Source organism: Drosophila tropicalis, unplaced genomic scaffold, assembly GCF_018151085.1.
Source record: "Drosophila tropicalis isolate 14030-0801.00 unplaced genomic scaffold, ASM1815108v1 contig_593, whole genome shotgun sequence".
NCBI lineage: Eukaryota > Metazoa > Arthropoda > Insecta > Diptera > Drosophilidae > Drosophila > Drosophila tropicalis.
The window spans coordinates 14,229,959-14,253,527 of NW_027173070.1; the positions used below are offsets into that span (position 1 = coordinate 14,229,959).

The window sequence follows — 23,569 nt, forward strand, 5'->3', positions numbered from 1 at the left end:
GATAATTAAATTTCCTTTTCCTACTTTTTATTGAAATACTTTTCTTCTCTTTTCTTTTTAGGCTTTGGTGCCTATTTCCCGGATAAGTTCAGCCAGTTTTATAGAATATCATGCTGCTACGGATATGCTTTATTGGGGTGACAATGAACTTGGGACCATCTCTCGTGTACGTCGTGATGGTACACAGAGAAAGACCATACTGTCGGCCATCAATTTGGCGGGCTATAAGCAACAGGATTGGCTCGGCGGCATAGCCATCGATTGGGTGGCCAATAACATCTATTGGAGTGATACCAAACGTAATCTCATTGAAGTGGCACGACTGGATGGTAGTAATCGTTATGTTGTTGTGGCAAATGTTGAGAAACCCACAGCATTGGCTGTAGATCCTTTGCAAGGACTACTTTTCTATGTCACGCAACAGTATATCGGCAGAGTTGGTCTCGATGGTAGTCAACCATTCATTTTGGTCAATCAAACGCGCAACAATTGGGCTGTAAGCAGTTTAATTTTGGACATGGAAGCCACTAAAGTATATTGGTGTGAGAGATATCCAGATGCCTTGATGAAAGTCGACTATGATGGTAATCTGCGGCAAGTGTTGCTCAACGAAAGTCTTAACAATCCTGTGGCATTGGCCAAAATGGGTGATTATTTATATTGGGCAGAGAATAAATACAATGAGGGCAACATAAGAGTAGCTCCTCTAGCGAATCTCAGTCAATCGAAGCAAGTCCTACAGACACAACAGGATGCCATAAGAGATTTAAAGATCTACTCGAAGAGAATACAGAGGGGCAGCAATCCATGTGCCCAAAATAATGGCGGATGCGAGCAGCTTTGCCTTTACAATGGCACTAGTGTGGTGTGTGCCTGTTCGCACAGTCGTCTAGCCGCCGATGGCTTCAGTTGTGAACCCTACGATAATTTCCTACTCTTCAGTTATCGCAGCAATATCGAAAGTATACACATGACCGAGCATGCCAATAAGAATTGGCCCGTTCAGCTAATCTCGAATACCACTCTGATGCGTAATGTTATAGCCATTAGCTATAACTATGAGGAGCAAGTGGTTTACTATTCGGATGTCCAATTGAGCACCATCAATCAAGTTCATTTCAATGGCAGTGGTCAACGTGTTTTGGTATCGCAGCAGGGACGTGTCGAGGGCTTGGCCTACGATATGGTTAACGAACAACTCTTCTGGACTTCGAATAATGATGCAGCGATTAGAAGTTTAGAGCTAATGCATCTCTCTAAGTCGGCGGATGATAATCTCAAGCATGTTAAGAACATACTCAGCCTCCAGGTGAAGGATAAACCAAGGGGTATTGCTGTGGAGCCATGTTTGGGCATGATCTATTGGACCAATTGGAATGAGGAATCGCCGAGCATACAGCGAGCATATCTAAGTGGCTACGGAGTGGAGCGCATCATTAAGAAGGATATCAAAATGCCAAATGCCTTGACATTGGATGTGGAACAGCAACAGTTGTATTGGGCCGATGCTCGACTAGATAAGATCGAGCGTGCCAACTATGATGGCAGTAATCGTGTCGTTTTGGCCCATTCCACGCCCAAGCATGCCTTTGCCATGGCCGTTTATGGGGACTTGCTCTTCTGGACTGATTGGGTTTTACATGCTGTGGTCAGGGCCAATAAATATACCGGCACAGATGTCCTATTCCTGCGCGAACATGTGGCCAGACCCATGGGCATTATTGCTGTGCAGAATAGTAGCATCAATTGCGATGCAAATCAATGTAAAATTCTAAATGGCCTATGCGAAGATGTGTGTATATTAAGTAAAAGTGGTCTGGCCACATGTCATTGCACCCAAGGAGTCCTGGCAGCGGATGGTCGTCGTTGCATTGCACCCGTACATACAACCTGTGGCAAATCTCAATTCAACTGCCATTCTGGCGAATGTATCCCTCTCGAGTTGACATGTGACAATGTTACCCATTGCCTGGATGGTTCCGATGAGGCACGCAGCTATTGCATATTCCGACAATGTCCGGAGGGGCACTTCATGTGCCAAAATCATCGTTGTATTGGCCAGGAGCAAACATGTGATGGCTTGCAGCAATGTGGCGATGGTTCCGATGAGACGGCCCTACTCTGCAAGTGTCAGCCAGATCAGTTCCGTTGCGGCAGCGGCGAATGCATCGCTCGCAGTTTCCTTTGTGATAATATGCGGGATTGTCGAGATTTCAGTGATGAGAAAATGTGTCCACCACGTACTTGTGATCAGGGAGATACCACCTTTGAACATTGTGCCAATTCGACCATTTGCATAATGCCCAGTTGGCGTTGTGATGGTGAACCAGATTGTCCGGAAGCTACCGATGAGGAGGGATGCGCCAATATCACACGGATCAGTTGCAGTATTGGTCAATTCACATGTGCCAATGGAGGATGTGTGGCCGGCGCATGGCGTTGTGATGGCGAAGCGGACTGTTCCGATGGTAGCGATGAATTGGGTTGTCGCACATCCTGCCAAATGAATCAATTTAGTTGCGATAATGGTTGTATACCCAGCAGTTGGCAGTGTGATGGCAAGAGTGATTGTGAGGATGGAACCGATGAGGGCTCGCAATGCCCGAATCGACCATGTCCTGCCCATCAGTTCCAGTGCAAGAGCTCAGGACGTTGTATACCCCAGAAATGGGTTTGTGATGGTGAAAAAGATTGCCCCTTGGCCCCCAATGGTCAGCAAGGTCATGAGGACGAGGGAGCACATTGCGGAGGTGTGGCACATTTACCCGAGTGTTTGCCGCCCGCCTTTCATTGTTCCAGTGGCCTGTGCATCGATGCGCACTATGTTTGCGATGGTGACGAGGATTGTCCCGGCGGAGATGATGAATACGAAGGTTGTGAGCCAGTGTATCCTTCCCATGCATGTCCTGGAGGCGCCCAAATGCATCAATGTCAAGATGGTTTCTGTATACCAAAGAATCAAACATGTGATGGCAAATCCGATTGTCCAGATGGTTCCGATGAATTGGCTAGCCTCTGCTCGCACACTCGCTCTTGCAATGGAGCCGATGATTTCCGTTGTAAGAATGGAGCCTGCATCAGTGCGGATTTACTCTGCGATAGACGTAATGATTGTGCCGACTTCTCCGATGAGGAGCTGTGTAATGTGAATGAGTGTATGATCAAGGATATCTGTGAGCATGAATGTGTGGACAAGGTGATTGGTTACGAATGCCGTTGCCGTGAGGGTTATAAATTGTTACCCAAGAGTACGCATCTCTGCACGGATATTGACGAATGTGCCGAGGAGCAGCCATGTTCGCAGACCTGCATCAATACCTATGGTTCCTACAAATGTCTCTGTGCCAAGGGCTATGAGTTGAGGGATCATCATACTTGCAAGGCCACTTCGGATATTCCCATGAAATTAATCTTCTCCAATCGTTATTACATTCGTCAAGTGAATGTCACTGGAAATGGTACAATACTCATCAATCAACTGTCCAATGCGGTGGCCTTGGACTTCGATTGGGATAGTCAGTGTCTGTATTGGTCCGATGTGACCAGCACAGTGGGCACCATTAAGAGATATTGTGAGGTAGAGAATAAAACCCAAACCCTTCATCAGGCAATGCTTAAAAATCCCGATGGTCTGGCTGTGGATTGGGTGGCCAAGAATCTCTATTGGTGCGACAAGGGTTTGGATACCATAGAAGTGTCTCAATTGGATGGCAAATATCGCAAAGTGTTGATCAATGGGAATTTACGTGAACCACGTGGCATCGCCTTGGATCCATATCAGAGGCATATCTTCTGGTCCGACTGGGGTGATAGTCCGCATATAGGAAAAGCTGGCATGGATGGCTCTAACCCTCGCATGATCATAAGAGATAATCTAGGCTGGCCAAATGCCTTAACAATTAGCTTTGAAACACAACAACTTTTCTGGGGCGACGCGAGAGAGGATACTATATCGGTCAGTGATCTGGATGGCAATCATACTCGCCTACTCCTGGCCAGAAGCATTAATCCTCATATCAATTTACATCATATTTTCGCCATTGCCGTGTGGGAGGATCGTATATATTGGTCTGATTGGGAGACCAAATCCATTGAATATTGTAATAAGTATAATGGACAAAATTGTTCTACATTGATAACCACAATACATAGACCCATGGACTTAAGGGTATTCCATCCATATCGCCAGCAGCAGCCATTGAGTGGTAATCCATGTCTAAGTGCAAATTGTTCCACCCTGTGTTTGCTTTCGCCAGAGCCGCCTTACTATAAATGTGCTTGTCCCAATAATTTCATACTGGCCGACGATGGGCGGACTTGTCGGGCCAACTGTACGGCCGCTCACTTTGAGTGCGTCAATACGTACAAGTGTATACCCTTCTATTGGCGCTGTGATACCCAGGATGATTGCGGTGATGGCAGCGATGAACCCGAAAATTGTCCACCCTTCCACTGTGAACCGGGTCAATATCAATGTGCCAACAAAAAGTGTATTCACCCCTCGTCCATTTGTGATGGTATCAATCAATGTGGCGATAATACGGATGAATTGAATTGCGAGAAGTTCACCTGCTTTGACACGCACATGAAATGTGGAGCCACGACAAATACTTCAGCCTTTTGTGTGGAGAATAGCAAACGTTGTGATGGCGTCCACGATTGTCCAGGCGGTGAGGATGAGGCCGGTTGTATTCCTCTGGTATGCAAGAAAGATCAGTTCCAATGTGGCAATAATCGTTGCATGCCCAATGTCTGGGTATGTGACGGCGATGTCGATTGTCCCGACAAATCGGATGAGGCCAATTGCGAGCATGTTTCCTGTGAACCAAACGATTTTCAGTGAGTTATCCAAAATAAATCTCCCCTTCTAAATCCCTGTATTAATAATTTTCCTTAATATCTTTAGTTGCAATTCGGGACGCTGCATCCCATTGGCCTGGCGTTGTGATGACGAACAAGATTGCCCCGATGGGGAGGATGAACCAGCCAGTTGTTTCACCTCAAAGGCCACCTGTGATCCCACCTACTTTAAGTGCAATAACTCCAAATGTATTCCTGGTCGTTGGCGTTGTGACTATGAGAACGATTGCGGCGATGGTAGCGATGAGCTCAACTGCCAAATGCGAAATTGTTCCGAGAGTGAGTTCCGTTGCGGCACGGGCAAATGCATCAAACATGATTATCGCTGCGATGGCGAAATCCATTGTGAGGATAGCAGCGATGAGATCAATTGTAACATCACCTGCAAAGCCAATCAGTTCAAGTGTGCTGCGTTTAATACCTGCATTAATAAGTGAGTCCCTTAAATCCAAACTTAGAATCAAATTAAACTTTTGTAGTTGCTGATGATAATCTAAAACATTTTGCTAACATTTTTGTCTATTATTTTTCAGACAATATCAATGTGATGGAGATGATGATTGTCCCGATGGCTCAGATGAGGTCAATTGCACTTGTCCGGCCGATCATTTTACTTGCGGCAATGGCAAATGTATTATGTCACGCTGGAAATGTGATGGCTGGGATGATTGTTTGGACGGCAGTGATGAGAGTTATGCCACCTGCGCCCATGTGCATTGTCATGCCAATGCCTTTAAGTGCACCAATTTGATTTGCATACGTAAATCGGCACTTTGTGATGGCATCAATGATTGCGGTAATAATGAGGATGAGTCGGATGAAGTGTGTGCAGCCTTGCCCAAGTGTCGGCACGATCAATTCCAGTGTGAGAACGATGATTGCATCAATAGTATATTCCGTTGCGATGGCCAATATAATTGTATTGATGGCTCTGATGAGATGAATTGCACACCACCGGTTTGTGGCTTTGCAAGTTGCTCACAGATCTGCATTGAGAAGAAGGCTGGACACTTTAATTGCAAGTGTACGGAAGGCTATCACAAGGGACCACAAAAGAATGCCACTTGCTTGGCATCGGGACCAGATCAAATACTTTTACTGGCCTCGGAACAGGAATTCCGTTTTATATTGCCTGCCAAACAGGAGGGAACCACTGTGGTTGGATTTTTCCAAACGGATAGCTTAAAAATAGATGTTTTCGATATACTCATAAGGCCCAAGGATACATTGCTGTTTTGGATTGATTCCCATCATGGTAAAGTGCATACCATGAAGATAGCCACGCCCCATGTGGAGGGACAGGGAGTACGAGTACGACGTGATCTCAAGGAACTGAAGGCATTTGATGTAAGTTCATTAAATAGATATTTTTAATACCCTACTAATTTCATTTCCTACCGCTTAGATTCCTGAACTAGATGACCCGAAATCTTTGGCCGTGGATTGGATAACGCAACGTGTCTATATAATCGATTCGCGACACAATCAAATTCTAGCCACCGATATAGAAGGCAAGAAGTATATCTCTCTTGTGTCAACGGGAATGAATCCGACTGATATTGTTCTGGAACCCGAATCACGTATTATGATATGGTCAACCCTGGAGAATGGCATTTTGGTAGCATCATTGGATGGTTCGAATAAAAAGAGTTTGGTAGAACGTGATGTGGGTTGGCCCTTAAGTTTGTCCATTGACTATCCAACGGGTCGTCTGTATTGGGCAGATTATCGCAAAGGAACCATTGAGACATGTCGCCTTAATGGCAAAGATCGTAATGTCGTCAGACGTTTCGGCAATCGTGATAAACCACAGAAAATCGATGTATTTGAGGATTATCTGTACATTAAACTATACGATCAAAGCATAATTAAGATGAACAAATTTGGTCATGGCAATGGCACTTACTTACTCAAAGGTTATCGCTCCTCGGACATTGGTATACTGCATCCAATGAAGCAAAATCGTAATAGTAAGTCTTTAGTGAAACTCTTTTGAATGGTCTTTTCTAATTTTTGTTGTCTTCTTTTAGTAAGCAATCCCTGCGCCAAGGACCCATGCAAAGCATCGCGGGCCATGTGTATACTTTCTGCGGAAACAGACAGTGGCTACAGTTGCAAATGTGCCGATGGTTATGTAATGGCCGAGGACGAGGGCATATGTAAGGCGCATGCCGAAATTCCGGATTATTGTCCGCTGCAGTGTAACATTGGAGTTTGCCAGATTGTCAATGATGTGCCCAAATGCATATGCCAAGCTCAATTTGAGGGTGAATTCTGTGAGCATTACCGTTGCTCTGGTCATTGTCTGAACTATGGACTTTGTACGGTGGCTCCACAATTGCCGGGCTCACAGGATCCGCCACCATTGAAATGTACTTGCACGCCAGGTTGGTCAGGTGCCCGTTGTGAGACTTCCATGCCCGTTTGTCAGAGTCGTTGCCATAATGGTGGCTCATGCTTGATCTCTGAGACGGAAGGCATGAAATGTAGTTGTCCGGAAATGTTCTTGGGCGACCAATGTGAACATTGCCTGAATTTGAGCTGTGAAAATGGTGGCATTTGTCGCGAAACTCTAAGGGGAATGCCTCAATGTGAGTGTCCTGATGGTTTTACGGGCAAACGTTGCGAATTCAATGAATGCACGGATTTCTGTAAAAACGGAGGAACCTGTAGCATAGGCAATAAAGGTCAGCGGCAGTGTCGCTGTCCCAGTGGCTATTACGGAGAGCATTGCGAGGCAAATTCCTGCCGCGATTTCTGTCAGAATGGTGGAACCTGTGCGGATCGTGGCCATCGTTTAAGTTGTACTTGCCCCTCACGTTTTATAGGCGAACGCTGTGAATCGGATCTCTGCAAGACATCGAATCCACCACGTTTCTGTGATGCCTCACAGGTGCCATCGCGTAATCCCTGCACTGGCATCATATGCCAAAATAGTGGCACTTGTCACGTCATCAAAGGCGCGGCCATGTGCAATTGTACAGATCAATGGAATGGTGACTTCTGTACCATGCCCGTGGGTGATGATAATCCCTGTGTGCGTTATTGTGCCAATGGCGGCGTTTGTCACCTGGATGAGTATTCGCTGCCCCATTGCAGCTGCATTGGGGAATGGCAGGGCAATGCCTGCGAACTGCCACCGCATTGTGTGAGCGAATGCGGCGTATGTCGAACGGGTAGCTCCATTAACGAGTGTCTCTGTGATGGTGCCGGAGGCAGAGTTGTGCCCTGCCTGGCGGATAGTGCTGATGCTCTTAGCGGCGAGGAACAAGAGCATTCACAATCAGCTAATCTGCTCTCGGTGCTGGCTGTCATTTTGGCCATAGTTTTGCTGGTACTAGCTCTATTCGGTGGAGCTGTTTACTTTTTGAAGTGAGTTAAAAAAACTCTTATTAGTATAAAAGAAATGTATATTTAATTCATTATTTCTTTTCTTGCAGAAAACATCGCATAGCTCAGCCTTTCTCACATGCCCGTCTCACTGATAATGTGGAAATAATGCTTACCAATCCCATGTATCGTGGAGATGCCGACGAGGCGCCACCATTTGCCAATGAAGATGATAAGGTAAGTCGAATAAACTAAAAACTAAATCTTGATTGTCTTTTATTGAAATATATTCCACAGGGTAACTTTGCCAATCCCGTGTACGAGTCCATGTATGCCGATGCCATTGCCGAGCCCACAAGCGTAGAGATAACCCATAGCACAGGAACCGATGAGCGTAAAGGTCTACTGCAACATACACACGATGAGACACATACACCCGATATACTCTGATGATTGACATCCGATATTGATACCGATCATGATCGTGAACTGTGCTAAGCGCAGTCGCCAATCCAAAATCCAAATACTACTGATATGTTTAGGCACCTAAAAAAAAAAAACAAAAAACAAAAAATAACGAAACCAATTTGAACTCGAACCATGGACTGATAGCGTAGCCATTTTACGAATTTTTGTAAACGTGTTTTTTTTTTACGTTTTCATTATTTTAATTGTGTGTACATTTTTTGTTTAATCAATTTAATGTTTAATGTCTATACATACATATATATTTATATGTATATTGGGGAGCCATTTGCCAATTTCCTTAATCACCCACCATCACCTGTCCAATTTTTATTAATCCAAAGAATGCTAACTCAGGCAAGCATTGCTCCTTATGTTAAATGTCCTTGTAAAATCTAATTTAGCCTTCAATTCTCTCTTGTCACATCAGCAATTTGCCTTCCTTTATTATTATAGATTGATGATGAGTTTTTTTTGTAATATGTAAATTGTAGTAGTTGATAGTCTTAGTTAAATTAACAACAGAAAACGGACAACAACAAATGAAATAAGAAAGCAAAATGTTTGTATGTAAATATTTTATAAATTAATTGCCTTTAATTGGCATTCTAGTTAACATTTGCGAATTAGTAATGAAACGGATAGAAAAGGGAAAGAAAACAAACGCAAAATTCGTATCCTTTTAAATTGACCAAAAAAGAAAATTGCATTTAAATCTAATTTGTTTTTGTGATCCCCGAAATTGCCAGGACGAACAAAATGCCAGAACAAGAGTATATAATGTAGCAATTAATTATGCATAAGTCCATTTAACATTTAATAACAACAAGAACAAAAAACAACACACTTTGATATGTAGCATATCCATCTACATATAATATATATATACATCTACTATATACATATATACACGATATCGATGTATAATTACTTAGTTTGCACAACTTTACTGACTTCCTGTATAGAAATTAATAATGCTCAGATAAAAGCCAAATTTTAACATTTACAATGTAAAAAAACAAAACGAGACAAACTAAATGATTTATAATTAATAAATATTTGTAAAGCAAAAGTGCTAAAAACAAAAACAAAAAACCTGAATGTTTAATAACATTTAAACACTTACACTTGGATAAACAAAAACTAAGCACGAAACACACACTCACACACAGCAAAGCAATTGTAAAATACGACAAAAAATATAAATTAATTTGCAATAATTGAAAAGAAAAGTTTTTGATTGTGAAAGGGAAACCATTTTCCATAAATCTTTATATGCAAGCACAAGTTCATAAGGTCTAAAAGACATTGTCTATCATCGTTTTTTGAAATTATATTGGATAAAGATGTTTTAAAAGTTTTTCAAATTACTATTCAGGTAATTTCAGATAAATGTAAGTTAAGAATTCTATTTATAACTTTTAATTAGTCCTATTAGAATGATATTAGCAACCAAATTAAACAAAGCAATTGATATTTTAAGATAATGTTTGGAAGAATAATTATCACAGTCTCCCAATCTTTACCCACAACAGGACTCTGTCCAAGGACAAATCTAGAAAATATTTAAAGACTTCACAAAAACCCGGCAAAAGTATTATATTACTTAAAGAAGTGACACTTCATGGGGTGCCTATTATCCTGTAAGGTAAATATGCCATGCCCCTTTCCGCCCCTCAAATTTAATAAAACGCCGCTTTTCTCTAAGACTATACTAACTAGAGACACCGAAATTGGAATGTTAACTGGATTAGTATGCGCGCAGATTTTGACAAAGACTTGCTTAGTATAATTTACAAAAACCCGATTGACCTGCGGAATTTTTTTAATTTAATTTATGTATTTACATACATATGTACATATGTACATATAGACAGACCAAAAGGCCGGAGTTGGCCGTAGGGTAGTGGGGGCGCTAGAGTGCACATGTGTTTTGTAAGAATGAACGAGATAGCATATGCTATGATGAGACGTAAAATTTGATAAAAATATATGTACATACATACATATGTATGTATTTGGAGAATTAAAAAGCAAATAATTTAAATTTCAAACATACATTTGGTCTTTGAAATTTAAATTATTTGTCTGACTTGGTGCACTTATGTACTTACTTCATTTGATTTGCAATGTTTAATTAATGTTTCATTTTCTTTTGACTTCGTTGGCTTAAAAAATCTTTGAAACTTAATTGCATAAAGACAAAAATGAAAATTGTACAAGTTAAACGCAAAGATTAATTCTTTTGAAGTGTCTTAACTTAGATGCCAAAAAAAGTTTTTGTATATTTATTGTTTCAATTTCATCTCAATATTGCTGAGAATTATTCAACACTGTTTAGGAACAGACAGGACAAGTGCTCAGAGTACGGAATCTTTGTGGGTGGCAAAGAGAATTAAAAAGCTAATGTTAAAGAGTTTTTAATTAGTGCGAGTGAAATGACAGTATTACTACGGCAAGATCTCATCTTGTATCTGTGTGAGTAGCCGATAGAAACTCTTGATTTTTCTCTCCTTCTCGTTCTTTCTTTCTTTTAGTTTAATGGCCGCTGGTCATGTTTGATTGCTGTTGACAAATTAATTCTTATTTTTTTTTTTTTCGCAAAGCTTTTAAAGTTCTTGGAAGTGTTAAATAATGAGATGCACGTAAAGTTCTTTGTATTATCTGCAAAATTGCATTTGCTAATGGTAATTTTCGGTGAAAATTCAATTCGGTATTTATTTTCTTCTATATGTACAATGTACATAATTGCAATGCGAAGAAGAAGAAAAGAAGAGCGCTTTCGCGTCGCGCCGCCACAAAAAGCAGAAAGAAAACTACTATGTGTGTATGTGTGTGCAAAAAAGTGATCGATTTGTTTTTATTTTATGTGCATGTGTGTGGACTATAATAGCTGGTAAAATTTTAGGATAACGCAAAATAAATTTTGTAAGAAACGGTAAGGTAAGTGGCTTCTTTGTGTTTTTTAATTACAGTTATTATATCAAAATCAATACTGAAGGATTTATCATAACTCAAAGCTAAAACAGAAAAAGACAAAAGAAAATTGTGATTTTTTGTAAGCCGGCTCAGGCTTAAGTTAAATTTAATTACAAAAAACGAAAAACGGTATCTAAAACTGTTAAATAACTTTGAATAATACTTTGGGAGTGTGTTTTTAAATTTCTTGAATACATTTTTTTGGTTTTATTGGATTTTCATACATACATACATATGTATGTACATACAGGGCCGCAGAGAGAAAATCAGGGCCCCTCTCGGTGGCCCTGTGTACATACATACATACATATGTATGTATATGTATTTTGTGAAAAATATCAATTAAAATGTTTGCAGTTTTAATCTCTTCTCACAAAAAAAAGTGCTCTTTATTGTCGTTTGCTTGTCCTTTAAAACATAAGGAATCGAAAACTCAAGGGGCATATTGGTAACATGATGATCTTTCTTTAAAGTTTTGTTTTTGTCTCGTTACCAATCAATCAACATCAAAAGTATATTAAGTTTAAGTACAGTCACTAGCTTAGTTTTATCTAAAAACGATTATTCAAAGAGCTTAATTTAGCATCTGAAATGTTGTTAAAATATGTTAAAAACATTTAATACACAACTTTATTGGACATAAAACTGCAGCTTAAGTGGTTAGTACTAATAATATTTGAGACTGATGCAATCTGCCTTTGGGAAAAATGGATTCTCAGTTTTTTTTTTAATTGCTATGTTATCCCAAAAACGGGGTTCTCTTCCGTTCATTTTAAACTCATTTCCCTTTCGACGCGTGGGCACTTCCGTTTTGCACTTTCGTTAAGGCGTACAGGTAAGTAAATATGTGTGTGTGAATGCTTACCTGATTGGAGCTCAATGTCTGGGAAAAAATTTCAAAAAACACAGAGCACAACAGAGATTGCATAAATCTGATCAATCTTGGCTCTCTCACGCATATTGATCTATTCATTTCATTCCACTCTTAAGATACAGATACACTTGTTACCCAACCTCAGATATCGTCGTCGTGTGAGAAATACAAGCGATTTGAATTTCTTTGGATGCATCAGGTCAGAACAGGTAGTTTCAGGCTCATCCTTTTTTGTATTTGGTATGCCAAAAAAAGGATCAATATGGGCATATTCAAAGCAAGGAATTCTTTCGGTTGTGTGTGTGTGGGAGAGTTCTTGTTAAAGATCGGCATGACTTCGTTGTTTGCCATGGATAACTCTATTGTAAAGTGTGGGAAAAGGGATCGATAACAAATGTTTGAAAAATACATATATACATTTTTGCAAGTTAATTTCTTGCAATGACAATTAAATGAGGCTCTCTAAACAGATAGGCGCTAGGTCTAGATTTAAGAAGAAATCCGCATTTATAAATACAAGAGCACAGAAAAGTTAAGTAACTAAAACGTTGCATCGACTTTGGTATACCATGCACTAAGTGAAACAATTGATTAATATGATGTCCTTTAGTTAACATGATGGGGAACATGGCCTCTTTTTTTTAGCCAAACGGATACCTTAAGCAGAAGGGCGTCTCCTGATATGGGCGGGAAGGCACAGCTGCCCTTATAGAATGTCAAATTGAATACATTTTTCCAAGAACTCATTTAATTTTAGTTAACATTTCTTTGGTTGAACTCTTTAATTCGAGTCCTGTCTACGCTCATGTCAAACTTTGTGACTTTATTAGATACTGCATAAGTTTCAAATTGAAGGGGCAGAAGGAGGCGTGGGGCAAACTTTATCTTTGTGCCTAATACACGAGCTTACAAATTCAGTGCCACTAGTTATCATAGTTTCCGAGATCTTAAAAAAGGACGAAAAGGTCTATATAGCTTGATACTAAAGAGTTCTAAAAAAACTTCCTTTTGTCTTTTACTTTGTCTATAAGCCATCTCGACCTCCGAGTGCTTGGTATAAATGGTCTATCTCATTCCCACAATGAAACGAAATCAAAAGTAAAAACAAAAGTGATAAAACCGTAGCGAAATGAGAAGTTGAGAAGAGTTCCCATGCATTCCCAACCAGCAGCATCAAATCACAGCAAACACACACACACACACAAACACAGAGAAGAAAAGGACCAAACAAAAGAAACAAGTGCAATGCAAACACAAACACAAGGAAGGATCTCAGCGATCACTTTGAGAATCGCCTCAAAAGAAGACCTGCGAACGACCGCACAGAGCAAACATAAAGCAAAGATAAAGGATCTCAAGAACGTGTGTGTGTGTGTGTGCGTGTGTGGGTATTCGTGTGTGTGGGAAACGCCAGAACAAGTGCAACGGTATTTGAAAATGCAAAAGGATAATAGCTCAAAAAGGAAATGAAAATTATGATAATTCTGTATTTTTCTCACAGCAGATCGGGTAACATATGAGAGAGGGAAGGGTGCACAATATGGGGAGAGGGGAAATCGGAGGTGAGAAGGCGTCTCCTGCTGTAAAATCAAAATCGAAAATGGAAACCGTTTGACGACGCTCGACAGTCACACGCAAGGCAGACGCAGGAAGTTATTACGGAAGTAAAATTGATTTTCTTCAAGGAGCCAAAAAAAAAAACGAAAAATCAATTTGTATTCAATCAGTTTTTTTTTTTTTTGTTTTTTATTTTTGAATTTTCCCTTTTTGGTTTGGTTTTCCCTTTAATTTCACTTTTCCTTATCCTGTTCATAGCCAAATAACCTCTTCAACATATTGTAGATAATCATTTGTCGTGTCACTTCCGCCTCATATTTCATGTAATCCTCGAGCCTCTTCTCCTTATAAAGTTGATCGAGCAAATCGAACAATTCCATTTCCAGCCCACGCATATGTCCTTCCAATTCGGGCGTATGAGTGCCCGACAGCAAGGCTTGCATATAAATGTGGGATATCTTTTGAAGATCATCATCCAAAGCATTCAAAATGACATCCTGACGATCGTGTAGAAGTTTCACGGGTCCGCTTAACTTTGGTGAGGCACGATAAGTATATAAATGATGATCCTCCTTTTCACTTTCACTGGCAACCAAGCTCAGCAATGGCAACAGGAGGCATAGAATGATCTTCATGGTGAAAATTGTATGAAATTCTTGAAAGGATCGTTGGCACGCCTGAAAATCACTGCGCGCTGAAAATTTACACTTGCTTTAGAGACTTTTGAGTGTTTCAGAATTGCCAAGTTGCAGTGCTTTTATAGTAGCGATTATTGTTAAGGGGGTTATCTCTCTCTCTTGGCTGTTTGCAGTGCAAACTCTGTTCAAGGTTGTCAAAGGGAAGTCAATAAGCTGAAGGCCATTTCCTCAGCTTTATCAGTTTGTTTCCATTTTGAATTGAGTTCATGTTTCAATCATCAACGAATCATTGAGATTTGACAGGTTTTGTCTTCCCGACTTGCATAAGACGTCGTTTCTGTGTTGATGAAAATAACTTTACTTAGTCTCATTAAAGGGAAAGGTAATAGTGACCTTTTAATCTTTGTTGTGAGTCGGCTGTTTTAAATTATGCGAATTGAAGTTAAAGTTGTAACACCTCGACCTTTTTTGTGAATTAGAAGAAGGCAGGAATTTAATTCAGTTCTAAAATTAATCGAATGTATGAGGCTAAAAACTGATATGATTTCATTGAATTCAAGTGGTGACTAAGAATCGGAACTCATTCAATCTCATTAAAGAAATGTGTTTTCTTTCGCTTCATGGGTGTTTTAAATGTTTAACAACATTTCCACACTTTAGGTGAAATGGTATAATAAAGACTCCAAAATATAGTTACAAATAATACAGGCAGGATGTTTATTCTTGATCAACATCAACCATGGAGTCTATCTAGCCATATCTGAACTATAGAAAAATGTGTAAGAAAGAAAAAAGTAGTTCCTAAACATGGAAATATTACCAAATTTTTATATTAAAAATTTTAAATAAATGACAAAAATGGAATTTTCCCTCCTTTCACCTGGAAATGCATCACTGAGCTTAATATGGGGCTTAAGAAGAAAGATAAAAACGGACTTTCTCTAGCAATACTTAAACTACTACAGTTGAATATTGTAGTTCTTAATACTTTCTAATAATATATACATTTGTATATACTTATCTTAATTTTAGATATAGATTCTAAGATGAGCATCAATTTAGAGATATGTATGTATTTGCAAATTTCGTCAAAACAACAACAAAAGTTTGCCATTTCATAAATTTCTCAATATACTTTAAATATTTTTCGTAAACCAAAATTGAGAGCAATTTACTTCAACTTTAAATATGCTAGGAATTAATTTTAGATATTAAGTTTCAAGGTGAAATTTTCGAAGAATTCTTTGTAGAATCCGTTTCTGATATAAAAATTAATACTAATGTGGCCAAATCTTCTGGAACAATGTAATTAATCTGAATGCTCTGACAAAAAAGCGATACCCATAATAAAGTTAAAAACATTTCCGATTTTTATTTTAAGCGCAGTTTTATTAGAATATTTTCACTCATTTTCGTTAATCATTGGAAATTGCAGCCATCAACTAAATGCTAAAGATCCATACTAACTAATATAATAAGAAAATGGGGAAACACTAAAGTTACATAAAGTGATGAGCTTATTGAATTAAAAACTTTACAAAACATCTACATAACTTAACTCGTTTGATTAAATATTTATATGACAAAATTTAATATTTCAAAATAAAGATAATTGAAATGAAAAGTTATTAATAATAATTGTTGGGGGAGGGGGGATGGGTAAAAAAATTACATAAGAAATATACAATAATCACAGCTGAACTTAAAATTGAAGCAATGGGGAACAAAAACTTAAATAAGAAAAGAGTTTTGAAAATAAATTAACAAAGTTGTAAAAAGGATAATAATAATAATAATAAACTTAACATTTAAAACTTTTGCATTATCATCAATATTTGTCATTTTTAAGGATTTTCACTACCAAGGTCGCCATGCAGATTGGCTGGACTTTTCGATGGCCGCCGCCAGAAATTTCTTAGATGATGGTTCGTCCAACGAACAATCACTAGAATCACCTGACTCCTTCTCCTGTTCGGTTACGGGATCTTGTTCCCGTTCCCGTTTAACCGCCGCCGCTGCTGCTCCTGCTGGTCCGCTGGTGGAGGACACTTGCTGTTGCTGCAAGTGGATCAGCGAACGCGAAGAAGCGCTTGAATCGTGACTTCCCCCAGAGAGATTGAGTGAGCCGCTGGTATTGAATGAGGTCTCTGCACTTGTGGGCGGTGGGGTGGAGAAGACACCGGCAAAGCTATGCTTGGTCATTAGCAATTGCTCGGCTGTGGGTGAAGCCGCACGCGATTCCTCGCCATGGCTAGAGATCGAGGAAATGGGACTCAATGGTGGGCTGGTGGTCTGGCTCTTGCCGTGCTGTGTCTGATGAGCTGGGATTGTGGTGTTGGCATTGCTGATGCTGGTGGTGGTGGTGGTGGTGCTAATTGATGGCTTACTGAATGCACTCAAACGAAAACTTTGAGCATAATCGCTAAGATGTGTGGGATTTGCAATCACTGGACCAGAGGTGGGCCAGCCAAAGGCTCCTACAGCTGGCACAGGGCACGGTGCTGCTGCTGGTGTTGTTGTTGCTGCATTTGTTGTTGTATTGGGCATAATCAGGGCAAACTCTCCCGATGGCAAGCGTGAGGGTATCAATTGTAATCCACCCATTTGTATAGCTGGAGCAGCATCCGTCCGTGTGCTATTGTTATTCAAATCCTGCGGCAGCGATGGAAAGAGTGGAGTAGCTGCTGCTCCTGCTGCTGTGGCAAACAAACTGTTGTTGGGAATCTGACCGCGGTAACCGTTTTGGAAGTTACTCATGGAACCGATCTGTTCCAAGCTATTGGCACAATTATTCAGATGGGCACTCAAACGTTGACGTACACCGACATCGATGCCATCCAGTTGGCTAACATAGCGATTAACCTCCTCGGCGCATTCGACGAAGCCCGTTTTGAATTTCTGCACCACACTTGGATCCGTTTGTATGGCCATGTTCAATTGTTGGCGCTGAACCGATTGCAAATGCTTCACAGTCATCTCGAGTATGTCGGCCTTTTCCAGTTTGGTATGGCGTGCCGGCTGTAAGAACACAGAAGAAGAAGTGGAAAGATAATGATGAGTTTAAGGCTAGCTAATTGTTTTTGGTAAGCTGTGGTGGGGAAAGGGGGGAGGGCATGTGGGCTGTAGGTCCCTATAACAAGTTCAATGCATGGGAAAAATCAAACCTAAAAGCCAAGGAGCTCGCACACACTACGTCCAGCTATTTGTAATCTTTCTCGTCTCGTTTGGGGTCTACTACAAGTTCCACCTCACTCACTCACTCTCTCTTTCTGTCTCTGTCTCAGGTGAGACACGAAAGATCTTCTTTTACGTTCTGTCTGCGCTTCCCTTTCCGCCGCAATCCCCTTCTCCCCGTCTCTGCATATTTTAGCAAAAGTTTCCCACGCAGGTCTTCGGTCTTCCCTGGTCTTGGTGTCTTCCTCTCCATCTCCTCTTCTGTTCTCTTGTCTCTGTTTTGTTGATTCTTTTGTTTACTTTTGCTTTTTCTTCAATGTCTTTCTTATTTGATTTTTGGTTGGTGGCGGCAACCAACGACGGCAGCAGCAGCAGCAGCAACCGAAGGAGCGGGCGAAGGCGGCGGCGGCTTCTTCTACTGCAATTTTTCACTTCGTTTTTGATACTCTTGAAATCTTATATCCAAGAAAAGGGTATATCAGTGACAGTTTGCGATCCTCTGAGGATCGGAGAGTCTATCTGGATAAGGGCTTAGGGCAAAGTGGAATAAAACTCTTTAATTAAATTTTATGCGAATTTCTAGTCAATTACACCCTCTATTTAGTACAGGGTAACCCCGAAGTCGTTTCTCCCACACTTTGCTTTGAGAATTTTTTTATTTTCTCACAGCAGGATCACTCCTTGGTGTATATGGTGAGGATGAAACAGGTTTTTTTCTTTTTGGGTTCTCTTGTCTCTGACCCGAGCAGATTTCTGCGTAATTTCTCGACTTGTTAACACTTTTTCGTCTTGACCATCGTCATCGTCATAGCCAAAGTCGGCGCTCTCTTGTAATGATCATCAATAAAATTTAATACTCAATTAAATTGTTGACTCTCCTCATCGTTGTAGGAGTTGCTGTTAGGACCCTTTTGTACTTTTGCCGAACCCAATCCCATGACACACACGCACATGCACTTGAAAGGAGTTTTTCATTTTCTTACAAGTTTTGTGTTTTTATGAAATTTATGGTTTTTTGTTTCATGGATCGTCCAACTATACTCTCTAAATAAGGGGCGGGGCTGTCTTTTTTTCTTTTGTTTTTCGTTTTTTCTAGGTCAAAGGATACTTACGTCTTTTTTCATTGCTTCCAATATCAGAGATTTTAGCTCATTGAGACAATGATTAATGCGCGCCCGACGACGTTTTTCCATAATTGGTTTATTGGTCTGCAAGAGAAAATGAGAAATTGTAGATAAATTATTTGAGATCTTTTCGTGGAAATTTAAAATCTAGAAATTTAGATCTATATATGTACTTGTAATGTAAATAGAAGCTATCCTCTTATATTTTAAAGGTATTTTGGAAGATCTTTCCGTACAAAGAATATTTTCATTTAATTCTTTCGAAAAATTTTGAACTTTTTGATTAATTTTAGATTTTAGTCAATTTTTGAAGTATGAAAATCTGATCAAATATTCTTATTTTTTCGTTAAAACATCAAAAGTTAAATAAAAGTTAATAAAATAAATTATAACTTAAGCTTACAAGATGTTTTTAGATACGGTAAGATTGACATTTTATGGCTTCTTATTATCTTTCAATTTTTAAGCTTACAAATTTAAAAAAATTCTTGAAGTATGAAAATCTTTAATGTAAAAATTAATGAAGTTTATAAAAATCTAACAAAGAAATTTCTAAATTATCAAGATTCAAAAAAAACTTGCGGTCCTTCAAAATTTAACTTTTCTTAGTTTCTTCTAAACTCAACTTTAGAACTCAATTTACCTTTCTTAATTCCGCCTTGGACAAACCATTGGGATTGGCCAGACGTCCATTGCTATTATAGTTATCGCTATAACCATTTGAGCAATCGAAATCATCATCCGAGTTCAGATCGTGTTTGTAATCCATTTTTAATTTGTATTTTGTTGTATTGCTTAGTATAGGTAATATCCAATGAAATGATCGTTGGTGATCGTTTTTATTTTGTTTAATTTTGTATATATTTTAAATTTCACAACACATAAACTTTGGTTCGGAGTACGATAACAAAAAACGTTAAAAATTCAACAATTATTATTGCACGTACTTAACGAAATGTTCTTTTATTCACACGATCGTTAGAGGAGATAGAGAGAGCGTAGCGGTGGACGAACCGCACACACGAAACGCCAAAAGGATACTGATCCTCGATAGACCGGTGCGTCTGACTAAAAACGAAAACTGAGCGAAGGCGAGAGTCCCGATGTCGCTTACCTGGCGGGCAGAGCAGAGAGGAGCAGAGCAGAGCAGCGCAGCGACCGGCGCAAGCGCAGGTAGCCCCGAAACGAAAACGAAACGTTTCGACTTTGGGGTGGTTATGCGACTGAGAAATTCCAATGCAATTCTCTTATGGCCCTCTCTACCTCACTCTCAATTCCACATATGAGTGAGTGCGAAATGAGCGAGTGACAGACTGATTGAGTGAGTGACTAATAGTGAGCGAGTTCTTTGATCAGAACAGAGTAGTCGAGTAGTTGCATAAAGAGAGATTAAGCAAATCTTAGCTTAAGTTGGTAAATTAACATAAAATAAGTCAGGATTAAGACAACGTTTCAGGACCAAAGCGATTAACGAAAAATCAACAAATATATATGCAACTGGGATCAAAGAAAGATTTTCTAAAGTATTTCAGTAACCTATGAACTGAACCTTTTTCATTTTTGCCATTTCGCTTGATCGATGGCAATTTATTAAGGATTTTTGTCTTTTCTTTTACAACTATTAGACAATCGGGGGGTTGTCTTGCGCCAGACAACAGCTGTCGTTACTACCTCTCAACCCCCTTTACTATCCTTACCTTTGAAAAGATCTTTAAGCATTTGTTGCCTGCCTTGGGATATCTGCCAAAAAGGGGGTTGCTTGTCCCGACGGGGTCAAAGCTCATGGCGTACCTGAAATAGAAGAAATCGTTCTAGATTTTTGCTTCATCAGGCCTTAAGGACTAGCCATGCGCCAGCTGACAGCTGGTCTTTTGGTTAGCCAAATTTTATGACCTGGATCATAAACAGATTGCGATGCCGTGGCAACTCTGGTTATGCAAAAAGGTTTTTTTGTTGAGTGGAAATCCCCCTTGTTGAGTAATAAGTTCTAAGCCAACCACTCAAAAGGGGGTCCACGATCTATCCATAGATTATCATACAGTTTTATACTAACCATAAATTGAATAATTTTTGCTTAAATATATATATCTGTACCCTACATATTCATATATTTTTATTTTCTGTGCTAATAGATCCATCATATATTATGCACATGTATATAAATGCCCATCATGATCACTTTTGGTTTGCAAAATTTTCCCACAGCCAAACACACAGAAACAAAAAAAAAACGAATCTCAATCAAAACCATGAGCTGGCAGAAACAAAAAAATCAGAAACAGAAAAGAAAACGAAAAGAAAGAAGCCTGCTTATTGGACACATGTGTGTGGATGTGGATCAAAACGTGCCCAGGTTTCGGTCACAGACTCAAATCTCGCCTTGTCTCGTCTCGACTCTGGTCTGGCCAGAGGTCTTCTTGAGAAACTGAAAATGAAATTCTATAACAAAAGCGCAAAAAGCGAAAAAATCAAAGTTCAATATCAGCCCCAAAGAGTCCGACCGTTGCTTTGGCTTCCCTTTAAGCCAAGACAGTCTCTGGGTATATTTCGGGATCAAGGTAAATGCCGTTTATTGGCGGCACGATTACTGGATCGGTAGCGGTAGCCGTTTATGGGGCTTCCTTCAGTTTGTTTCGGTTTGGTTTCTGGAGTGTATTATTTTTAGGTGTGTGTGTGTAAGTGTGTGTGTGTGTGACTGGTTCCCAAACGCACGATCTACACATTAAAACACTTTAATTTTTATTGTACAGACTCACGGTCCGATCCGTCAGTCAGTCAGTCAGTCGGTCGGTCGGACGAAGCTTCCCTTTTTTTCCTTCTTGTTTTTTAATCAACTCCTCCCAAATGGTAGAGACCTTTCTCAACCTCAAATTAGTGGCTTTGGGGTATTTTTAGTTCTCAAATTCTGTGGGAACTGCAGTTATTAATATGCAATACGGGGGTGGGTCGCCTCCCCCCTCTCCCACCAATGATATTTCCCATAATAAGCATGGAAAATATGAAACAGTAGCAAAAGTGTGAAGTGGTTCTGATGGGGATGCCTAAGACTAAGATATATGTTGATTTAAATGAATTTTTTGTTGATTTTTATGGCGCTTAACTAGAAGGTGACTTGGATGACGTTTCTGGGGGGAGAAGGAAGTGTGTGTATGTTTTTTTTTTGTGTGTGGCATTAAAAGTCATGACAGAATTTTTCAGGGGTTTTTATTTTTATGAATTTGATAAATGGCCAGCTGGGGAGTTGGGCTAATAACTGGAAACTTTCTATGACAGATGCAACCAAGGAAAAGGGAGAAACAAAAAGGTGAAACAAATGAACTGAGAAACTTTTGGTATATAATCGATTTGGTGATGTGAGAAATACAAATTGAGAAAATTTTGATAAAAGTTAACACTAGTTTTATAGTTTTCCTTCTCAAGTTGTTAGGATTAAACTCTTTGATTGGCTTCCTCTAGGAAGTTTATTAATAGATAGCTTCAAGATCAATGTTCCTTCTTGTTAAAAGCCAACGATGAGATTTCTCCAGATTTATGAATCAGGATACTTTTTCTCTAAATCTTGTGAAGATTAAACTCTCAAAACTATTTCAAGTTCTTAAAGTTTTGGTAATGGTAAACAGTATAAAATAAGTAAAAACTAAGAAAGTATTTTAACTCATTTTTCTGCTTTCAAGTTTACTAAGGGGGTTAGCAAAAGTGGTTTAAGATGATATCAAATACTTAATAGAAAAATGACTCTTTGTAAAGTACCTAGGATCAATTTCTCTGATTTTTTTTTAAATTAAAGTAAAATAGTTCTAAATTCGATCAAATGATCTTTAATGTTTTTTAGATCAATCTTAAACTATAACTCCATTAAATATTTTGTTACAACTTGTTTTTGGGCAAGAGAAATGGAATAAGATTGTTTTAATTTGGGCTTAAGTTAACAGAACAAAATTAGAGAATCTTTTGCGTTATTTTGCAACTCATACTTGCAATAGTTTCAGTTAAGAATCTTATCCCAAAGCAAGAAAAATTTGAGTTAAAATGTTATTTTTTTAGTGAATGAAACTGTTCTGGTTTTGAGTTCAATTGATGATGGGCAATATATAGGGAAGGGTCTTTGATCCTGAAGTGTAACGGTCATCTGGCAGATCAGCTGCTGGCTGGCTAAGACAAACATTCAGTCAAGAAAGTTGCCTTCTTTGCTCGTGCCAAAGATTGGCACAGCTGCCGATGCCCATCTCGGCTCCTTTTTCTCTGGGACAAACACAATAGACGTAAGATGGCAACGGCGCTAACTGAGAAAACTGACTTTCATAGGGGACGAACAGACAAGATGTGAGCCTTAATTGCTTACACAATCGCCGAAGATGCATTTTGGATGACGAAGCGTGCCTGATGCAAGGCAGCTGCCTGAGATTTGCTAGATCTGATGTGTGTTGAAGTTGTGAAGGGGTTGTGTGCCATGACAAACAGATTAAGTGTGGATTAATTTTGGTTTTTGTAAGATCTGCGGTTGCGCTTAAATCTCTCTTGGATAAGTACAGTCACTCACGATGAAAAAATAAACCCACGACCAACTG

General features: G+C 39.5%; 3 protein-coding genes and 1 long non-coding RNA gene across 5 annotated transcripts in view; 2 read left to right on the forward strand and 2 right to left on the reverse strand.

Moving 5' to 3' along the window:
• The window catches only part of LRP1 (LDL receptor protein 1), a 77,464-nt gene extending 68,160 nt beyond the window's left edge, over positions 1–9,304 (forward strand). The window contains exons 14-20 of the mRNA XM_068291227.1: positions 62–4,839; positions 4,907–5,293; positions 5,394–6,207; positions 6,266–6,830; positions 6,891–8,232; positions 8,301–8,427; positions 8,488–9,304. Of these exons, the coding sequence (XP_068147328.1) occupies positions 62–4,839; positions 4,907–5,293; positions 5,394–6,207; positions 6,266–6,830; positions 6,891–8,232; positions 8,301–8,427; positions 8,488–8,640 (8,166 nt within the window). The 3' untranslated portion in view covers positions 8,641–9,304. The remainder of the gene's footprint in view (positions 1–61; positions 4,840–4,906; positions 5,294–5,393; positions 6,208–6,265; positions 6,831–6,890; positions 8,233–8,300; positions 8,428–8,487) is intronic.
• Positions 9,305–11,435: 2,131 nt separating this feature from the next.
• Positions 11,436–23,569, forward strand: part of LOC137577716 (uncharacterized) — a 121,575-nt gene continuing 109,441 nt past the window's right edge. The window contains exon 1 of the long non-coding RNA XR_011032457.1: positions 11,436–11,593. This is a non-coding gene — a long non-coding RNA (uncharacterized lncRNA). The remainder of the gene's footprint in view (positions 11,594–23,569) is intronic.
• Positions 14,254–14,783, reverse strand: LOC137577680 (uncharacterized). Its single transcript, XM_068291216.1, has one exon. The coding sequence runs from the start codon at positions 14,698–14,700 to the stop codon at positions 14,299–14,301; it is 402 nt and encodes a 133-aa protein (XP_068147317.1). The 5' UTR covers positions 14,701–14,783; the 3' UTR covers positions 14,254–14,298.
• On the reverse strand, positions 16,354–19,801 carry dpn (deadpan). 2 transcript variants are annotated; one of them, XM_068290335.1, is made up of 3 exons: positions 19,645–19,801; positions 18,990–19,085; positions 16,354–17,721 (listed from the first exon to the last, which is right to left on the reverse strand). In XM_068290335.1, the coding sequence occupies exons 1-3, from the start codon at positions 19,768–19,770 to the stop codon at positions 16,561–16,563; spliced, it is 1,383 nt and encodes a 460-aa protein (XP_068146436.1). In that variant the 5' UTR covers positions 19,771–19,801; the 3' UTR covers positions 16,354–16,560. The 2 variants fall into 2 exon arrangements, with proteins under 2 accessions (XP_068146436.1, XP_068146437.1); XM_068290336.1 differs by lacking the exons at positions 18,990–19,085; positions 19,645–19,801 and adding an exon at positions 17,868–18,008.